We start from the raw sequence: 21,767 nt of genomic DNA on the forward strand, positions 1-21,767 counted from the left end.
TCACAGCTACAGTCTACTAAAAGATGGTAGGAACAATAGCAGTAGCAGTAACTCATGATTTATCAAATGCTTTCCATGTAGTTATTCTGACAACAACTCTGTGATGCACTGTCCTATTTTACAGAAAGTGAACAATCTGTCTGTGGCAAGAAAAACTTTTACCCAAAATTCTCACTTATTTTCCTACAATGAAGTATTCACTGGGTTGCCTCCTAAGAGATTAGTAGGAAGCTACATCAGAAGTAGGAACTCAGACCCAGACACTTTTGTATTTGGCTTATGGTCATTTCAAATGACATCTTAACTTCTGTGCAAAGTCCCTGGCCTGCCTTTACTGTACCAAAGCTCCAGAGTTTAACAGTCAGTTTATCAGGGTCATTGTAGAATAAGAGTGTTGGTAGAGGTAGGAGTGGCTCCCAGTAGAGGAACAGTATGGCCACAGACTCATCTTTACATTTTAGACTAGATAACAGGCCAAACTTTGGGCCTCACTCCTGATTAGAACCTGTTTGGACCATTGGGAAAGGGAAATACAAGAGTGTTTCCTTTTTTCCGAGGCCCTGTGTCTGTTTTGATGGCCTCTAGCTGTCTCAGGCTGTGCTCATTGCAGGGATCATGGTCTGTCATGTTGGTCTCTGCCACAGGGCTGAGGATTCTGATGACAAAGGGAAGGCATCTTGCCAAATACCTGGCATCTGGTGAGTTTAGATCACAACTTGAACCTCCAGTGGTTGTGACTCAAGGGGAAATGCAACTTCCTGATTCCTATGGAGAGGCTCCAGATTTTTTTTTTTCTGACTTCTTCTGATGACTACCAGCAAATGTAAATGAGTCAGGAAGAATTATATCACATTTCTCAGACAATTCATAAAGATTTGGGCAGACACAAGCAAGGACTTTGGTCTTTATTTTTTTGTTGTTGTTCTTCAGGCACTAGAAACATCCTTAGACATAGTCCCAAACACTGGATCAGCTCTTTCCATTCTCAGTATTCCAGCTGTGATAGGTAAATAAACAGATGGAGTAAAGCTTCAAAGTGAAACTTGAGGCATGTGTCAGAGGGGGCAGAGGACTGTAGAACACAATGAGAGGATGGGGCTGAATGAAATGAGAAAAGGAATTTGTTGTGGTAAGGCCGTGTTGCCACACTGGCAAGGGGAGTAACTGTGTTTGACTTGGAGCTCTGGACCTCTGTCCAGCTCACTGAGGCCTAAGGAGACAGGAGTCAAAGCAGATGACATACATGGGCTGGAGGAGATCTGGGAAGCACAAGACCATACTCCTTCAAAGTGCTCCCGAGTTGAAGTGGCTCTAATATCTCTTTTCCCCAAGGTGACCCTCATCCTTGGAGTATAGGTCCAAGGGGCAGTGCAGGTCTCGGGGGTGACTCCTTAATGATTCCATGGGGACTTTCATGAGGTAAGAACAGAGCAAAGAGAAGAAGAAAGAATGGCAGATGCCTCAAGAGGCTTGGAGCACTTCTTGAGTGGCATTTGTGATACTCTTACTAGATCTTTCCTGGAATGCTGGGTAAAGTGGAAGATTTGCAGATCTGCAACTCATTAGTGACACCAACCATAGCATAGATCTTCAGCTTTCATGAATTAAAGCAAGAAATAACATTAGATATGCAGTGATTTCCCAGAAAATAGAATTATTTCTGATTTCTCATATCCAAAAAGGGTAGATTTTTAAAATATTTTCCTTTTTTAAAAAACAAGTTTTGGTGGAAAATGTACTCCCTCCCTTGAGCCCTAACATTGTGCCATACTATGATTCTACACACAGACAAATGTAAACATTCATGCAGTTCTCAAGAAGACAAGCATCCATGCCCAAGTTACAGGTTAACTTCTTCTTTATTGCTGCCTGCTCTGCCTATGCTCACGTCTCTTGATGACTCCTTGGCAGCAAGTGTAAACACACCCTTTCCAGAGTGGGTAAAGTCTCACTTCCTGGGTCCCCAGGCGTCCCTCACTTTAAAGCTGACATCTGTACCACTACTGTTTCCAGAATCATTGTTGGTCAAGTCATTGCTGGTGCCAACTGCATGACCCTTGCCCTGATGAGGTGACCAATGTTTGTCTGCATTCCACTCTGTGCAAGTCCCTGCCTGCATACAATACTCCAACCATCTTAACCCATGCAAATCCCACTTTTAGCTTCCTTGGGACACAGGTATAGATAGATTACATAAATTTGTTTCCATTTATCTGTAAGGTAAAACCACAACAACAACCAAAAAAAACATTGGAGAGGCTGGCATGGTGGCACAGCAGGCTTAATTCTTCGGCTCCAGTGCTGACATCCTACAGGGTTTCTGGTTCTAGTCCCAGCTGTTCCACCTCTCAATCCAGCTCCCTAAAGATGGCCTGGAAAAGCAGCAGAGGCTAGTCCAAACCTAAAGTCCTTATTCCTATGTTAGAGACCCAGAAGAAGCGGCTTTTGGTTCACAAATTTATCTATTTATTTTTAAGGCATATTTTATTTTTTATTGAAAGATATATACAGAGAGGAGGAGAGACAGAAAGGAAGATCTTCCATCCATTGATTCACTCCCCAAGCGGCCATAATTGTCGGAACTGAGCCAATCCGAAGCCAGGAGTCAGGAGACTCTTCCAGGTCTCCCACATGGATGCAGGGTCTCAAGGCTTTGGGCCATCCTCCACTACTTTCCCATGCCACAAACAAGGAGCTGGATGGGAAGTAGGGCCACTGGGATTAGAACTGGTGCCCATATGAAATCCCTGTGTGTGCAAGGCAAGGACTTTAGCCACTAGGCTACCACACTGGGCCCCTGGTTCACAAATTTATGTTGGCCCACCTGAGGTCATTGTCACCATTTGGGGAATGGACCAGGATATGAAAGATCTGTCTCTGTCTCTCTCTCTCTCTCTCTCTCCTCCTCCTCCTCTGTAAATCTGCCTTTCAATTCTCAATGGAACTGTTAAAAACCCTTGACAATAGGATGCTGGACTTTCTAGCATTGTCTATATCCACAATGCCATGACACACTTGATGGACTTGTGATTTTGCTGAAGGACTATTGTAATAGCATAGGAAAAATTGTGAGGAGGGAGCAGAGGAATGCAGGGGTGGAAGGGGAAATCTCTGAGCCTGTGGAACTGCAGTGTTAAAATTTAAAAAATTTAAATATACAAAAATCTGTCTTTCGAATAAAAACAAATAAATCTTGAGGAAAAACAGGGGAGATGAATGATTGCAACTAATTCAAACTCATAACAATTTGTAAGTACTTAACCATCTCCTGGCCCTACTTGTGTTTGTTTTTTTTTTTTTTTTTTGGTTTACATTATTGTTGTCCTAGATCCCACTCCTCAAAATCTCAGATGTTTCTTAACTCCATCTTTGACTCCACTGCTACATTCCAGCACTTGTCAAGCTGATTTCTGTCCTGACAGGTCCCGTGCTTCTGTCCTCAAGCTGCACTAACTGATGTTGCTGTTCTCGGACCTTGATGACCTTTCCAGATTCCTTCAAGCGTCTCCCAACTGCTTGCTCCACCTCCCACCCTGCGACTCCCGATACAGGTTAGTTTGCTGGAGGATCTATCTTACCAAAGCACTTGTTTCCTTTGAAATAATTAAATGAACCACAATTGGTGGAAGAATACATTAAACATACTCCGATTGTTTATAACCTGGCTAGTGCCCCGATCTAAACCCTTTCTTCCCTATTTTTTACTTCATTTGTCTCTATAATATTCTGGATTTGCCAATGACAATTTTTTTTTGAAATATTTTAGCCTGTTCCTTTCATCTCCATAAACTATGTCTGAAGGGAACCTGTTTCCCAAGGATTTTCTTAAATCCCCGCCTGTCTTTTGCTCTGCTCTTGAATACTGTCTCTGCTTCTACAGTAGGATACATTCTATACCATATTATATGTGGATGGGTAACTTTCCTCTTTGGCTGGAAACTCAAAGAAAACAGGACTCACTTATGAATTAGGTTTAATTCATTAATATACCCAGTATAGTGGAGGACATCGGGTGCATTTTATAAATGCCTGTAAAAGTGCTTTATTAATGGCAAAACACTACATAAAAGTAATATTTTACTGTTACTTGTAAAACTGAGTTTGAATTTGTTCAATTGAGCCTTTCTGTTCTCAGGAAAGATAATGTCCCGCAACTGTTACTATGACTCCAAACACCATAGGCAGATATCCCTGAGGGAGACGGTAGAGGGAACCTTGGCATGGGAGTTTCCTTTCTCCATCAGAGGCCTAGCATTGTCCAGTGCACCCTATCTAGTTCTCAGTGACCTCTGCTAACCTTCTATGAGAAAAGTCACAGATGTTATGGCAAGCTTCCCCACCAGCGAAGATCAAAGAAGTAATACTGTAATAAGAAACAGCAGGCTCTGGGGAGCTGGCCCTGGGAACAGGTTCTCCCAGTGCTTGCCTTACATGTCAGGCCAGGCACCTCTTTGCTGATCCATGGGCAACAGGCACACTGTGACTACAACATGCTTGGCACTTCCTGATACAGGGGTTGTTTCAACTCTAGGAATCCAATAAATGTTCTCAGAAGCCTTTGAGGAATTTAAATTTTAAAAATAAATCTTTATGACTTGACTGAAACATCCTAGAAATCCATGAGCCAGCTCTTTTCCTGGAACATACCTGTAAGTCCTCCTGTCACATGCAGGAAACAGGAAGGGGGGAACTCCAAGGGTAATGTTTATAGGTTATAAAAACGCCCTCGGGAAAGTCACGTGGAGATTGACTCCGTTGTATTAAGGCATCTGCCAATATACTCTTCCAGAGCTATAGGAAGTTCGATGCTTAGTGCTAAAATCAGTAAGGACGGAAGGAAGGGAGGGAAGATGAAAAGAAGGAAGGCAGGAAGAGGGAGGGAAGAGGAGAGGAGGGAGGTTAAAGAGCAGGAAGAGAGAAAGGAGGAGATAGAGGCAGAAATAAACTCCTTCAAACTATTACCTATCACTTGAGAACATATTTGGTAATTTCAGTTTGAGGTAATAAATCAGGCAAAATCCATGTCTGGGTTGCCTCTGGAGTAGGCTGCCCATGAAGGAGCAAAGGAGCCCAAGGGGACTAGGGTAATACATAAAAGAAAAGGAATGTTTTCCCCAATGTAATATGTGGAAACGTGCCAATGCCCCCTTCGCCTGGAGCAATGCAGCCATGAATGGCCATGCTACCTGCTATGCTGATGGTGGCTGCTGCCTTTGCAGTGCTGAACTTCTCGCCATGCTTGTTGGTAGCTATACAAGTGTAGAGTCCTGGCTTGGTGATAAACAGCTGCAGTCTGGAGTCAATCACTCGATCTTTCACACTTTCTTGAATGGATCCAGAAGAAACCTGATGAGATAGGGGAAAACAAAAGATAGAACAAGATCAAGGAATCCTTAATATGCTTATTAAAAGACTAGTAGGAAAAACATTAAGTTATAATCAAAAAGCATGTGACAAATTGCAGAAACAGCAGGAAAGAAAAGTTCCTTGCCTAAGCCTGCCTATACCCTCATAATGTGACATTTAGCTCTCGTCTCAAGCGGGTGTATCTTGCTGCACATTATGAATCTAGATAGCTTTATAATGCATTCTGGAATGAGCAGACTTGTAAATGTTTGGCATTTTGTGATTGTTTCCTCATTGATCTTGGAACATGTGGATTTCTTTCATCAAGCCAGAGACAGCCTTCTCAAAGACAAAACAAACATGATCTATTTATCCTCACTGCTTTAGGTCAGAGCAACATCAACAATGGAACATTGCAATAAGGCTACTCTGAACCAACTAGTATGCACTTACCTACCAATCATAGATCTTGGATTTGCCAAAGTCAGACAGTCCTACGCCAAATCATCAAAACCGTTTAATTGATCCACAGGCGTGGAAACACTAATAAATGTTTATTGTAAATCCACTAAACACAGGGGTGATTTGTGATACAGCAATAAATAATGATACAAAATATGAAAGACATACTATGTGGATCCTCCAATATGTGCCCTCTAGGACTTCACATTTCAGAGCTGATTTCAGAATTCTTGACTCATCCTCATACACGTTCATCAATCACATCGATGGTTATCATGAAAACATGGATGTGAAGCCATCAGTGAGGTGTGACATGCATAATGTTGTATCACTCAAATGCCCTTAGAGAGCAACAATATGTGTGCTATTAGCACACAGTCGACACTTCCAGCTGTCTAAAACACTGCTTTAAGTTGTAGAATTAGAATTTGCACCCTAATTGATCTGACACCAGGGACTATGCTTTTAGTCCTCATGTTCCCAAATCCTTCCCTAGTCCTAGATGAAAGATCAAATAAAATCCCAATGCAGAAGAAAACGGTAACAATAATGTGAATCAATCAAGCAACTATGAAAAAAATAAATACACAACAAATGTCATTGTTAAGGAGATGGCCTTCCAAAAAAATGGTTCTTTTATCATTATTTTTCTTGAGTGTTATATCATCTTTTAATACTTATTTTAACTCCTTATGGATGGGGGAATAATAGTAGTTTGAGGAAAATTTGAGAGGAATGTCACTGAAAGAATTAGCTCCTGATAAGAATAGAATTTTTCAAGGGAAACCAGGCAGAGAAGTGGATGTGGGTGGCATAGTTATCTGTATGTGGAGGTCTCAAAAGAGATACTTCTGTCCAGAATGAAGGAGTAGGACTGATGGTGAGAAATGTGGAGCCAGCTCTGCTTCTGTTTTTTCATGAAAGAGGATGTTCAGTTAGACCAACAGAGAGGAGGGAATCCCTGGGGTGAGATGAGCTTTTATCCTAGCTGCTGGATGGCTGCTCTCGGTAAGGATGAACCGAGGCCATCAATTAAGCACTAATTCTGTAAAAGAAGGTTCGGTTAGCATCTTTGCCTTTTCAGCCTTTACTTTCATTTCTAATCTCAATTGTAAGTTAAAAACTAGTTTATGTGACTATAAATTGACTTTAACGGGAAAAACTCCCAAGGCAAAATAAAACATTACAACTTTTTTCCCAGCTAAGCCTACTGGAGTCTATCAAAACTTAACAAAAAGAGAAAAATACTGTTGAGACATAGACTTAGCAGAGAAATTCCAACTGAACTCTCATTATACTTATCAAAGATGCAATGTCTTATGGATATGAGGGTCCGACGTGGGTCAAAAGAGCTGAACAATTTGAAAATATGATTTCGGACTCTCCTTGAATTTTGATACAAACCGACAGTTTGAAAAAAATAAATCTTCAAAATCCATGTGTTCAATTGATATACTTTATGTTATTTCCTATTTTGTTTATACATGCAATCACTCTCTAGTTCCTATAAGTAGAGTCTTAGGGACGTAGTACGACTGTGTAATGCTTTGGAGACAAGCAATCCTCCAAACCAGGCCTACCCACTCAACTATCTTCACGTTCATCATAGAAGTCATCCTTAAACATGTCCTCAAGGTCACAGAAAGCATCCTTGCATCGAAAAAGAAGCATTTTTTTCCCCAACTGCTTGAAGTCTCTTCTCCTGGGCCTTATCCAGGTGTTGAAATACTTTGCCAAAGGGACCAGCAAGGTTGAGGCTTGTGGCTGGACTGTGATGTGGTTCATACATGCTTCTCCCTACCCAGAGATCCTGCTTGGTTCAGCTGGGGACTCATGCAGAGTAGGTCCTGTTCACTGAATTTATTTTTCTTTCTACAAGGATCACCCTGGCCAACAGCTTAGTATTTTTTGATGACCTAAAAATAAAAACAATGCTTTGCCTTTGGTTGTGATCTTTTTGCCATCAGGTTTAGAAGATCAAAGGCGAGAGCTTTGAGTGGTGCCCTGAGTGTTCCTAAGATATGCTAAGGGATAGAGTGCAGCTCCCTGGATGTATGGCTCTGCATCCGTGGATTCAACAAAACACATATTAAAAGGGAAAAGAAAACAAAAGGGAATCTGAACATATTTAGATTTTTTTCTTGTCATTCTGTTAGGCCATACAGCACTGTTTATAGAGCAATTACATCGTACGGGGTGTTGTAGATAATCCAAAAATGACTTCAAGTATATGCAAAGAAGTGCAGAGGTCGCATGCAAATACTATGCCATTTTATAATGCACATCAGCATCTGCAGCATGGGAGGGTACCACATTCCCTGCAGATCACGAGGGACAACTCTACTTCATTGAAATGACTATATCTGGCCTTTACAATAAACACATAGTAACCTAGAGGAGCAGAGTCCTAGTTCTCTGCCTTGGGAGCAGTGTTTTTTTCTTAAGCATGTATTTTAATTCACTTTACCTAGTAACCAATTCACTACAAATATGTGTATCAAAGCTTTATGCTGCATGCCTTAAATAAACTCAAGAGTAATACTTTAAACAGTTCATGCAGCATGTATATGATGAAATAGTTATGCATGAATTCCTGTTTTTTTTTTCTGCACTAAAATAAGCTTGTGTTTTCATTTTACTTTTCTGTTATCATTTCAAAATGCTCTTCTACAATAAAATTAGTAATAACTTTTTAATCAGAGTAGCAGAGTAAGAAGCTCTATCAAATAGGTGCCATAAAATAAGCCTGAGATAAGGTGTATGAAAATACTTAAGGCAATAAAATTGACTAGATCTGTGGAATATTTTTGTTTGTTGATAACACTGAGTTCAAAGAGTCCGGATAATCTGGTAACCTCATGATTTGACCTTGGCATAAGAAGACCATTGCAAGGTGTTCTGCTCTCAGTGGCCCTATCTTGTAAACAGGTCCAGCTGGTCTGGTAGAACTGTCAAAGTAATGCCCAGTAGCACCCATTATCATGAAGTTGCAATAATGTCTATCAAGACATCATTAAAAAATTTTTTTAGATTGAGAACCATGTTCCCATTGCTTCTGATTAAGGTAGCCTTCAGGATTAACTTCTTTCAAATTGGGTGTTCAGTTATTTCACCTACAACTTACTGCATTGTAATTCAGTTAATATAGTTAATAAATTAAGATGACTAAAACTATGTATTTTCAACCAAAAATACTACCTCTCAAAAATATGTACAAGATATAAATGATCTTTCCTTAAAAAACAAACTTCAATAACACAACATGAGAAACTCACTGTCCATTTCACAAAAATCTTCTAAATAATCCATCCACATTATAAAATATTTAAGAAATTGTATTTGTTGGACAAATCAAGAGAGATACAATTTTCTACCTTTTTAGTTGAATGTTTAAATAAAAACACCGATTGGTGTAACTTTAAATTTGTTGCTAAAAACACAAGTAAGATTTTTAAGTAAACTTGGCTCCATCCTCACCAAACTGCTGTTTCCAATTTTGTTAGACGAAAAGAACTTTGCCACTTCTTCTGCAGTTCATCGGTGACTGCAAGATTCCATGGAAATGAATCACAGTTCCACAGGAAGTAAGAACTGTCTTAATCTCTAATCCTGCTCTTTGTCTCTAACTGTTCAGGAATTTCGTTAACTGGCATGTTCCTGGGGTAGAAGAGGGCCATCCACACTCTTCCAGTACTCATTGTTGTGCAATGAATACTAACTCTGGTTAGTGAGAAGCCACAGTTGAAACTGTTTCATTCTGCGCCAACTTTCTCCCAGTTCTGCATTAGTCTTGGTTCAGCCCCTCCAAGGATATCAGAACTGTGGGATCCCCCTGCTCTCTTCAACAGACTTTCTGGTTTGCAACTTTGAAAACATGAAATGCCTGAAATTGCCTCCTTTTCCTGCCATTTGCGTCAGCATGGGCAAAGTCATTTCGATTTCGTCTTGGACATGGGTAGTGTTACCAAGAACTTGGCTGCAATATGTGCACATGTTCTTTGACCATAAGAACTGTGGGTGTACTTTTCTTTCTTCCTGGAGGGAAATCATTGTTAGTTTATTTTACTCCTGTTTTAGAATCTGAGGTGATGGATCTATTTTATGCCTTCTTTTTATGAGCCAAATCTTGAGGGACTAAGTTGGGTCTCTCTATCAAGCCAGAAGTAACCCCAACTACCCTCTTTTAATTCTGGGCCCCATCAGAGATTCATCATCTCTGCTCTATTCTTAAGCACATATGAACCTTTCGAAAACACGGATGTTTTAAAAGTCTATGTCTTTCCATCTTTGTTTCTTTCTTCACACAACAAGGCAAATAATTAGTTATATTGTCAGTCTCTTGATTTTTTTCCTCAGGGTATCATTATATCAACCTTGAGTGGCTTAGAAGAACCACAACAGCATTCACAGAAGAGCTGTGAAACACATTGCTAAATATACTGCAATTAAAAATCGTGCTTGAAATCTAATTAGACTAGTAAAGAAGAGTAGGCACCAAGTTAGTTTACAGTAACTTCACAAAATTAAGGCAGTGTAAACCCTGATGTCTGTGGTAGTGTATTCATTGTTGAATTAAAAAAAAAAATCAGTGTCTAAATGGTGACCAACTCCCTCAGCATCACATTAGCTAAAGAAGTATCTTTACGACGGAAGCCTCCCAATTCTCCATCTAATTTTCATACTTCAGTGCTTCACATTGCACAGCTGGTAATTGACCTTCATTTGTCTAGTCACTGCATTTTTGAAAGGACATTAGATAAGCAGCAAGCTTCTTATTTTTTTCTTTAATCAAGAGTCAAGGAGTTAAGGGCTGGTGGGAGGGAAAAAGAGGGACAGATTTCCCATCTGTTGGTTTAATTCTTCAAATACTTGCAGTACCCAGGAATGGCCCAGGACAAAGCAGAAAGCCAGTTACTGACAGGTCTCCCATGTAGAGAGCAGGGACCCAAGTAAAACATAACCTTCTGCCTCCCAGTGTATACATTATCAGAAAGCTAGAATCAGGAATGGAGATGAAATTCAAACCCAGGTACTTTGACAGGGCTTTGGACATTCCAGCCTGGCATCATAACTGCCTATGCCAAAGGCCCATCCAAAAATGAACCAATTTTAATAATAGTTTAGATAGAAGTCTTATTCAAGTATTATAAAGGAAAAAAAAATCCTACAGCATAAACCATATGTGTGAAATCAGCAATAATAAATCAATTGAAAGCTTGTGTCATGTCTATGCAGAAAGACATTACTACTGGAGCAATCGTAGAATTTCGTGAATTTTTGCCGTCTTATGTTATACATCAAAATTTCACAGATGGACTCTTCTCCAACTCTCCCCTTCTTTTCCTCAGTTTTGTGTCCTGGTTCTCATCTTTTGGGGCTACAATCAGTCTTCTTAATGATAACAACATTGCAAAAACAAGAGTAAGTGGGGTGGATTTGGGTATAAGCAGAGAACAGCATGACTTTACCAAAATTCTTCCTTGGAACTTATTTTTAGTTTAGTGAGGTATGGCTAAGAAATATGAATTATATGTATATATAAAAGCATAAATGCATGTATACATATGTATGTTTATATTTAAAACTTGACGCTTTTGTTGTGCCTATGCATGATGAAATAACCATAACCAAGCTGGTTAACCCATCCATGATCTTGCATAATTACACTTTGTGTGTAACCACACAGTTGAGAAGAGTCATAATCTATCCTATTAGGCATACAAGGAAACCAAACACAATAAACAAGAATGAGAGGGAAAACAGCACAAAAACACTCACAATGTAATCTCATCACAAGCCAGATTGTTTCATTGCACTGTACTCGTGTGCATGGTCTAAAATGCTGACATTTTCTTACCACCTTGCTCCCTCCCTCAGTCACATGGTTCTGGCTGATTCTCTGACACACCGTGTACAATTTAATCTCAGAGAATCTTTCCTTGTCTTTCCCCAATTATCTACACATCTCCTTATTTTATCTTCTTATATTTTTCTCCAGACTATAAGCTGTTTGCGCGACACAATGCTGCCTTTTTGTTTGTATATCCATATGGCCTGAAATAATGTTAGGTTCCCAGATGTTTAATACTTTGTGGATTGGATAAGTAAAAGCTTAAATGTAAAGTTCTTAGAATAAAACTTTACCCAAAATAATCATTTGACAGATATTAGCTATGTTATTACTATTAAAGGAAAGAAAAGAATGTTGAGCTGATAAGCACGGATTCTAATTCATGATGATGCTTCTCCGAAGTAGCTCCCAGCAGTGAGTAGTTTTTTACTAGTAAGTTTTATGAAAGTCACTTTACTTCTGTGAGAAGGAATTGGTATCATTTATTTTACACAAAGGCATGAAGAAAAGATTTGATATCTTTTGCTAGTCCTGATCATAGTAGATCAGTTCAGTCTCTATGATAGTGTCTTTGTAGGACAAAGATGCTGGAAAATATCAGTAATGATGGACTCGATGACAAAGATCAAGGTAGCTATAAGAACACCTTGAAATGGACCAACAGTGGCTCTTCCTTTCAGACATGTCTCCATGACTATGACACTCACAGCATTTCCATTTTCCATCCAGGTGATTGTGGGCACTGGGATGCCTGTTGCTGTACAGCGCAGGGTCACAAGGGAGCCAAAGGTGGCATTGTGAGATTCAGGAGCCCGCAGGATTCTGGCAAAAACTGTTAGAAAGACAGAAGCAATGAGTGAATGGCCAAACTACACTGGTCTTCGAAAATTACTATTTTCACCACGTGTCCCTATGTCTTAAGGAAAATAACAAATTCCATGTGCCAAATGCCAAGGAAAATAACAAAAGCCTTGATGCTGGGATCTTAAGTTTTCTCACCACCCAAGGACATGGTGAGCTTGTTTCCAGTGAAGGAGGCTGTCCTTTGCCTGGACCACTCACCCCTCGTTTGTACACTGCAGGTTTCCTGTGTCTCTATTTAAGTCTCTAGTTAAATGACATTTCCTTACAAGGACCCTCCTAAATTTTCAAACATACACTATAAGCTACACTCATTAGCTTTTCATCATCTTGTTATCTTGACAGACCATCTCTCTATCTAAAATAATCTGATTTATTTTTTATATGTTTGTTGCTTCCCTTTTAAAGTATGGGAAACCAAAAGGCTCCACTGTTTTTTAATACCTAGGATAATTTCTGAACAAACAGAGCCCCAAACCCAAGATAAAATTTTATTGAATTAATGAAACAGTTAATACTTTACACCTTCAATTATACTATATGCAGACAATAGCTTTTCAGTGAATGAAGTGATACAAATAACAGACTGTTTTAGGCAAAGTTATGGAAAAGTTTGAGGAATTCATATTCCTTTGGGAGGCTGAATCCCCACTGATTAAAAAGTATTTCTTTAGACTTGAAAAGATATCCTACCTTTAACTAGGTTTGCAGTTCAGAATGCACAAAAGGATACTTGGAATTACTGATTCATTAAACTTGAAAGCGATTTTAAAGAAAGCTGAGTGCCATTTAGTGTGTTTTAACAAGAAAATAAAAATGATGGATAAGAAATATGAACTCAGATCTTCTAATTTCAAATTTAATTTTTTATTATAAACATTTTTGATTGCCTGATAAGCAATCAATACTTTAGGTTCCTGCCTTTTGTTTCCTATGAATAAAACAGAGAACAAGATTTTCAAATGGCCCTCGTTGACACTATCCTTTGAAGATTAGCTATCCCGGTTAACAGAAATTTGTAGAGCTTGAATTCTGAAGTAATGTATGAGGATGTAGCATTCAGCAGACAGGGAATATGTACGGCAATGGCATGCTATTTGTGACCTGTAACAGAAGCGTAGTTGTTATAGACTGTCATAATTCAAGGAAATGAGGACATGGTGTGTTTGATAACTGTCTGCTCTGTGCAGATTTTAATTAATTTGAATTCTTGTGATCTTGAAAGCTCTAAAACACAGAATATTTTAGGCATACAGAAATTGGATCCTAAAAAGGTGCTATTTTCAAGGAAACAGAGCAGTTGCAAGACAACTGCTGAACCTGGCATTCAATGTTTAAGGTAAAGTTGAATCTCCTTCCTTAAAAGCAAAATGTAGCTTGCTTTTAGGAAAATCCTGGAATCTGGCAGCCATCAAAAGGATCAGTGGGGATGCAGTGCCATCAAATACAGTCAAATTACTCTCTTCAAATACATAGCATTATGTATGATCTACTGATGCTGATCTACTGTGGATGAAATGAGATTTAAGAGGCACATCATCAAAATGTGATGTGTACTTCTCTTTGGAGTCATTCTTCCAACTTAGTCTAAGCTCAGAGTTTGTGGGCTCTGACTCAGGTTGTTGACAACTGACAGACTTGACCGGTATTCTAATAAAGATGCACACGGATGTTCTCCTTTACTAATGTTCTCTCATAATAATAATAGAAACGTGGACTGTATGCTCTGTGTGAGTTCATGTGCATCATGTTGTTGAAATAGCTTTCACAGGTTGGGGCTAATTTTTTTTAAACTCTAAGATCACTGCATGAACCTGTTACGGATCTCATTGGCTCTGAGAATCCGAGACAACCGAATTCTTGACACACTTGGACTTGGATTATTACAAATCTGAAAGGTGTTAGAAATGTGTTCCAATAATGTTTACTGGATCCTTTAACATGAATGAGAGTCTCTGGCTAAAGATGAGCAAAGTTATTGGGTACGAGTGAAATCTAGTTTTTTTTTCCCACTTTAATTTATAAAGGCAAAGGTTTGAATTTGGGGATTTGAAATTTTTCCTGGAAATTCAGTAAGCAGGCAAAGTCTATTTTATTTTAATTTACGGTTTGTTTCTTTTGGCTGATATTGACAATAGTCAGAACACCATTTAGGTTTGTTACAATATCTGTGATGATATTGCACAATCCCAGCTAAGCATAACTGTGAAATCATAATGAAATGGAGAGCTATTTCTACTCTAGGTTCAGCATGATTTCAGAGAAAATTTAACATGCTGCCTTTAACATGCTGACTTTATCAGAACTGCTAGGTGGCTTCAGTAGGGCATATAACGGTATAGAATGGGTTGCTATCAGCATGACAGCTAGCTCCATGAGTGTGAGGTGTTGATAAACTGTTGATCTCCTCCACAAAGGAATTAGATAGACCCTTGGTTGGCTATGAGTTTCACTGTAAAGGGCAATGGATTAATACATATAAGAGATATTGCGGAGAAGTTGACATCTCTTGAAATTTCCCCATTCTCTCCTCCCTTTATCCAATATTGAAAAAGGACTTCCAGCCTTCTCTCTCTTGCTCACTTCTCCAAAGAGTTCACAGATTGCTGCTTTCTATTCAAAGATGTCCTTATTATAATCCCTTCTCATTCTCATCCTCCTTACCCTTGTTGGGTGCCTGTAAGCATTCAAAAATATTTTCTGCATCAATGAATGAATGAGTGAATCAGTCAACGTATGAGTGACTTCTCTGATGAGCTCGACGAAGCTCACCCTAAGTATCTCAGCCCTTCTCCACATTAGCATTTTCCCCAACTATGCTGAATAAGAAAAAGAAGAGCAGAGGGGACCTCTGTTGTAGCATAGGTAGTGAAGCTGACACCTCAGATCCTGGCTGCTCCACTTCTAGTTCAGCTCCTTGTTAACGAGGTGGGAAAGCAGCTTAATGTGGTCCAAGTCCTTGGACTCCTATATCCACCCAAAAGCTTCTGGCCTTCGAATGGCCTGGCCCTGGACATTATGGCAATTTGGGAAGTGAAGCAGCAACACATGGAATATCTCCCTCTCTGCCTCTCCCCACCCTCTCTCTCTCTGGTAAAGTGCCTTTAAAAAAATCTTTAAAAAGAGAGAATGAGATCTTTAAAAAGAGAGAAAGGATAGAGTACAGACAGGAAGCCAGTAAGCACGAAAGGACTGACAGAGTTTCTCTCCACTGCAAATGAAAGGCAATCATCTGGGTAGCTAGTGAGGAAGATGAGGAAAAAGAAGCTATGTTAGTATAGTTCTTAGATGAAGCAGAAACATCTTCTTTTAAAGCCAGGGTTACTGGTAATATAGTGATAGATTTTTACTCAGTTATACTTATCGGTCCCAAATATGAAAAAAGAGAAATCATTTATCAAGCACTTGTAACAGTGAAGCCAGTTGTCATTAAATATAACAGCCACACTGACCAGCATGGGTAATAATTAACCCATAATAATAATCATACATGTAATTCAATGTACACATTATTTTGGTGAGAGTTACAAATTGTAAATATATTCTAGGACATTGATCCAAAAACAACATGCCGTAGCAAATTAAATAAGTATGAAAGAACCAACTGAAATGCTTTTCTATTGCCTTTAGCTGCAAGAAATCTGGTATATAGAAGGAGGAAATATTCCAAATACAGATTGAGTGCCCCTAATATTAAAACCTTAGCTGTCACACCACATGATTTTGGATTAAGATCAGAGATGTTGAGCTGGTAAGGTCTACATAAATACTTGCACTCGGAAGTCTGAAAATCTCGGAATCTGAAGCACTTCTGGTCAGCCTTGCAAATGAGGAATACTCAGTCTGTGCTTTATCAGAGAGACGAAGGCAAAGGGTTACAGTTTTAAACAATGCTGACCTGAGATCAGTTTGTAGAATTAAGCTGTGCTATGTGGGAATTTCTAAGTTTTATCCTCAAAATACCAAAAATTTATTTAGAAGATTGCAAAGTGTTGGGCTTTGTCAGGATATAAGACAACAATCTCTTTTCTCCATTAAAATTGTTCCCAAATAAGTTTAATTGTTAACTGCTTTCCTATAAACATAGTCCCCTAAATATGTACATATTAATGCAGTTTAAATGTAATTATTTAATGTTATTGATTGAAAACAATTGCTTAATTCCCCTCATGCTATTGAAAGCAAAACATTAGAAACCCAAGCTAACGCCTTGACATGTTAGCACTTCTCGAAACACTGCAGCTCTTCTGCACAGAGAGAAATCTTTCTAGCCAAAAAGTGATTCTTTTCCAATCTGTGTAGAATTCCTATTATGACTTATTCTATTTCATTTATTCTGTATTTCCAGAATTTGGGACTATAAATTTAAGTATTTTTGTTGACTGAATGTTTCCTCAAGAAATGTAAATGGTAGGGCCCAGTATAGTAGCCTGCTGGCTAAAGTCCTCCTTTTGCATGCACCAGGATCCCATATGGGCACCAGTTCTAATCCTGGCTGCTCCTCTTCCTAACCAGCTCCCTGCCTGTGGCCTAGGAAAACAGTTGGGGATGATCCAGGGCCTTGGAACCCTACACCCACATGGGAGAATGAAAGAAGCTCTTGGCTCCTGGCTTCAGACTGGCTCAATTCCAAACATTGCAGTCACTTGGAGACTGAACTAGTAGATGGAAGATCTTTCATCTGTCTCTCCTTCTTTCTGTAAATCTGACTTTTCAATAAAACTAACTAAATAAATGAAATGTAAATGGTGAAGAAACATACAATGAATCAACCCATCTAATAACACTCTTAAATGCTATAATGTAATAGTCCTCATGCATTGTTATTTTTGACAGAATTAAAACTTTTCGGGTTGTTTATAAGGCCAGCAAAATAAACAATTAAGAAGAGCCATACATTTACAAAGAGGTAGCTCAGAAAGAAGAAAAAAAATACCTTTCATATCTTGGTCAGGTTCACTTTCTTCTATTAATAGAAATAAGACAAAACCCACAAATACAATAAACACAAAATAACACATCATGAAATGAAAGTCTTTGGCCACCGAAATGTCAATTATGCATTGAGATTAAGTATATGTATCATTTCAGTAAGAAATGAATGTTATTAAGGGAAACGACTGACCTTTCAAAGCAAGCTATTAAGTGACAGAACCTTTCAGATTATTACATTTAGTCAGGCAGTATTATACAGAAAAACACTACAGCATGCCCAACAGCACAGCTCATTCATGCATTTTTATTTTAATGTTGATAATCCCCCTTTCTTTCAAGGCAACAGAGCATCCACTCTCCTCTTAGGAGGCCCTGCAGTGCAGTCCCGATGTCAGATCTGAGATCTCAGCTATCATTTCTATGGCAATGGACTCATGTTGTGGTAAATAGGATTAGGGGGGGTTTGCAAAACAGAGCCTACCACCAACAGAGATCTAAAACTCTGATTCAACATCCTGAAGCTGCCCAGACAGCAGGGAGAAGTCAATCATTATCTTCTGGGAAACCACCAGGGAGGAAAATGCCAAAAAATATCTAAATTAGATTAAGCTGAGGGTTTATAATATTTATAAAAATCCTAGGAGAGTAAAAAAAATAAGTCCAAATATATCATTCTAAAATGTTGACTATCACGATATCAGATTGAGACCCCACATGGAGTTCCAATTTCTGTTTCTCAAAGTTTATTTGTTAATATCATTATGTACTTTTAGAGTAAATGATAAGCCAACTGCAATGTTAGCCTGCAAGTCAAAATAATTGTGCCATTGCAACAATTCTTACTTAAGGAAAACACACGCTTCTTCTTAGATTATTTTTTTAACACTTGTATTGTCTGTAAATCTCATCATTTTCTAAACAACAAATATGAAACTCAAAGCTTTGCGGCACCTGCAAACAGGAATTCCACCCCCAGTTTTAGAGCATTCTATTGGATCCTGGTGTCAGAATGCGACGATGTCATTTTTACACTTAACATCCAGTTGCCTTAAAGTTGAATGGCTTTTATAATTTTGTTTGGATTTTACTGCCTGACTTTTTCCTACCTCTAGCAGCAAAGTCGGTGACACGTTCTTCTTTCATTTTCCATTTATTAAATGTGTTAAGGTCAAAGACTACTTATAGCTACTGAATTGATTACATTTATGGTTAAAAGAAAATCTAGAATTCTTTAAATGTACCTCTAAATGAAGAAGCTGCTTTTAGTACTCTGCTGAACCATGCCTGGTAAGTCACAGTTATTGGATGGCATGCATTTCCTGCAAACTTCAAACTTCTCATGCAGACATTTGGAAACTGAAGGTATCTGATTTCTTTGTACATCTTAATCAGAAGAAATACGTGATAGTCTATGGTTGAACCAAGTTTAGCATGAGAAATTGCTTATTTGTGGCTTGGGTATATCTACTTTATCAAAAAAGTGTACTTCTTTTTAAGCTTGTAGAAAACATTTTCTGTCTACCTCAACTAATGTAACTGTTTGCGAGTAGTTGGGATGATCATTTTGGAATATTTACTTGTCTTCATTCCATGGCTACTATAGCTCTAAAACTTTATTTCAAAAAGTTCGAAGACCATCAAAAAGTGTTGAGAATCTTATTCACTGTCATTTTTCTCTTACTCTTCCACAAACACAGAGAGAATACTTACCTATTCTGAGCCTCCTTTGAATTTTGCTCTGCTGATTTTTTTATTACCAGACTATAACTATACTTTGGGCCATTTTTGGAAATTACTGATTTTCCTTTGGTCTTTTTCTACTTTATTCCTATTGTGATCACTGTTGTTTATTTTGTTTGGTTTGTTTGGGATTGGATACAAGGAAATTTTTGAAAAAATACTTGTGTTTTCTGCATTGCGGATAAATACAATCAAGAAGAATGGATGTCTAAGATCTGTTGTTTTCCTAGGAGGAGTCTTAACCTATTAGAAATTATAGACTACCAAAACTTCTGACATATATATATATATTTGTACATACATATTTTGCATGTTTATGTGTTATCTATGTTCACACATATGCTCAGAAAATTGTGGCTATTTTAAATTAGAGAAAATTATGAAAGGACAATCTATAACTCATCTTAAATGTGGATGCCTTCATTTATTTTATAGCTTCTTGGCCATTTCATGTTTGAACTAGAATCCTGCCTTTTCTATGTATTCTGCTTACCTAGATGAGTATTTGATCTCCTGAATTCTAAACTTACTATTTCACCACTCATGATTTTTAAAAAAATATTCTGTTATCTGATGCTTATTTCAATTTAATTGCTAAACTCCCATTTAACAACTTAACATGTAATACCTGCATCTGTTCTTTGAAAATTGATTAGTAATCATAAGGGGTAAGTGGTTAGAAACATACTGCTGTTAGTATAATATATTAAATCTTCCTACTTTTCCATAAGGTCCCGAAAATCTATTATGGAAATAACACATAAAAAAATGTCTTTGCCAATAGAATTTCTGATGACTCCTTTCACTCTTCTAAGATTACCCATTAGGACATTCAAAAAATAGACTCAATGATAGCTAAGTCTTACTGGAATAATCTCAGATAGCATCTATTCACTTTGCTTCAATATCTGAGTTCAATAGTTTCCTTGCTCACGTTTATTTCAAGAATCCCAGTACCACTATGACATCCTATTTAATCAATTCTTTTTAAAATAATAAAGGAAAAAAAAAGAGCACTCTCTAAAACCAAAACAAACCAAAATCAATTCCATTATAATCACTACCTACCAGACCTATTTCTTACTTCTGGCTACTGAGAAAGACTAGGAAAAAAAAATAATAAGATGTTTTCATAATTTCATTCTTGATAGCCACAATCTGCCATTCTAAGTGCTCACTTTTGAACTCACCAACCGCTCTTACGTTGTGGTACTCAGAGCTAAAGCTAACACAGGGATAAATCCAACAAACTCACACAACAGCACGACTTTTTAACTGTCTATGAATGTAAATCTTTCCAGACATATAATATAGCTCGTCAATTCCATTAAAAATTGACTATTCAAGACTCTTTGCTCTTGCTCTTTACAAATGTTTGTCTCCTTAATGGTAAGTGTATCAATGGAGTGCTAATTCTCAGAAAGATAATTAAGATTTCCCTATGCCATTTACTGTGTTAGTTGACTGAAGAAGGAATTTAAAAGGCAGACCCATTGTTTTATTAATAAAAGGAAATCTATCAAGGGCCCAGCATGGTGGCTCAGTGGCTAAATCCTTGCCCTGCATGCACCAGGACCCCATATGGGAGCCAGTTCATGTCCTGGTTGCTCCACTAGCCTTTCAGCTTATAGATTAGGAAAGCAGTGGAAGATGGCCCAAAGTCTTGGGACCCTGCACACATGTCTGAGATCAGAAAGAAGTTCTTGGCTTCTGCCTTTGGATCAGCTCAGCTCTGGCTGTTACAGCTATTTGGGCAGTGAGTCAGCAAATAAAAGATAATTTTGCCTTTCCAATAAAAATAAAAATAAAATGCTTAAAAAAAATAACATACTTATTACGGTGACCTTGTGGAGAGAAAGAAGCTAGCCAAGAAAAGGGGAAGAATGATGTATTCTTTGAGTAAAAGAGTAGGGGAGGTCAATAACGTGATAGGAATGTGGTTACATGGGGTGAAGTTCTTAGCCAAGGCTTACATTGCATGTACTTATGCTGTAGTCTTTTGGAGTGAGACTTCCTCTTTCTCACAATGCATTTATTATGAGAAGAAATATACGAATAGGCGCTAACATTGTAGCTCAGTAGGATAATCCAACACCTGGGCTAATGGCACTGCTATGACTATTGGTTCAACACCTGGCTGTTCCACTTCCTATTCAGCTCCCTGATAATGCATCTGGGAGAGCAATAAAGATGACAGGCATGCTTGGACCACAGATATGCACATGTGAAACCTAGATGGAGTTCTAGACTCCTGGCTTCTGCCCGGCTCAGACTAGCCATTGCAGCCATTTGGGCACTGGATGGAAGATTGATCCCGCTCTCCTCCCCTCTCTGTCACTTCACCTTTCAAATACATACAGCAATTTTTAAAAACTAAACATGTAAATAAAACAGAACTTGGAGGTAAAGTCACAAATGACCTGGTTTGTTCTACCTTTGAAGAATGATAAAGAGGTATTTTTCAATTTAAGCAATAAGCACAGTGAAATCATGAAGGGAAGAATTTGATCTGTTACAAAGAGTTTCTTTAAATATGGGTGTTCCAGAGAGTTTCCAGTTATACTTGACTGTT

At 38.3% G+C, this 21,767-nt stretch overlaps 1 protein-coding gene across 7 annotated transcripts in view; it reads right to left on the reverse strand.

Annotated features, from left to right (window-relative positions):
- MUSK (muscle associated receptor tyrosine kinase) overlaps positions 1-21,767 on the reverse strand; it is an 84,742-nt gene that overhangs the window by 35,748 nt on the left and 27,227 nt on the right. For 3 of the 7 annotated variants that reach the window (XM_041004558.1, XM_041004554.1, XM_041004553.1), the window contains exons 6-8: positions 17,457-17,486; positions 12,367-12,491; positions 5,187-5,346 (exon numbers count right to left, since the gene is read on the reverse strand). In XM_041004558.1, the coding sequence (XP_040860492.1) occupies positions 5,187-5,346; positions 12,367-12,491; positions 17,457-17,486 (315 nt within the window). Of the gene's footprint in view, positions 1-4,677; positions 4,691-5,186; positions 5,347-12,366; positions 12,492-17,456; positions 17,487-21,767 lie in introns of all 7 variants that reach the window. The other 4 variants (XM_041004555.1, XM_041004559.1, XM_041004556.1 and 1 more) reach the window with 2 other exon arrangements.

Source organism: Ochotona curzoniae, unplaced genomic scaffold, assembly GCF_017591425.1.
Source record: "Ochotona curzoniae isolate NIBS_2020 unplaced genomic scaffold, NIBS_Ocur_1.0 scaffold_3208, whole genome shotgun sequence".
Classification (NCBI taxonomy): Eukaryota; Metazoa; Chordata; class Mammalia; order Lagomorpha; family Ochotonidae; genus Ochotona; species Ochotona curzoniae.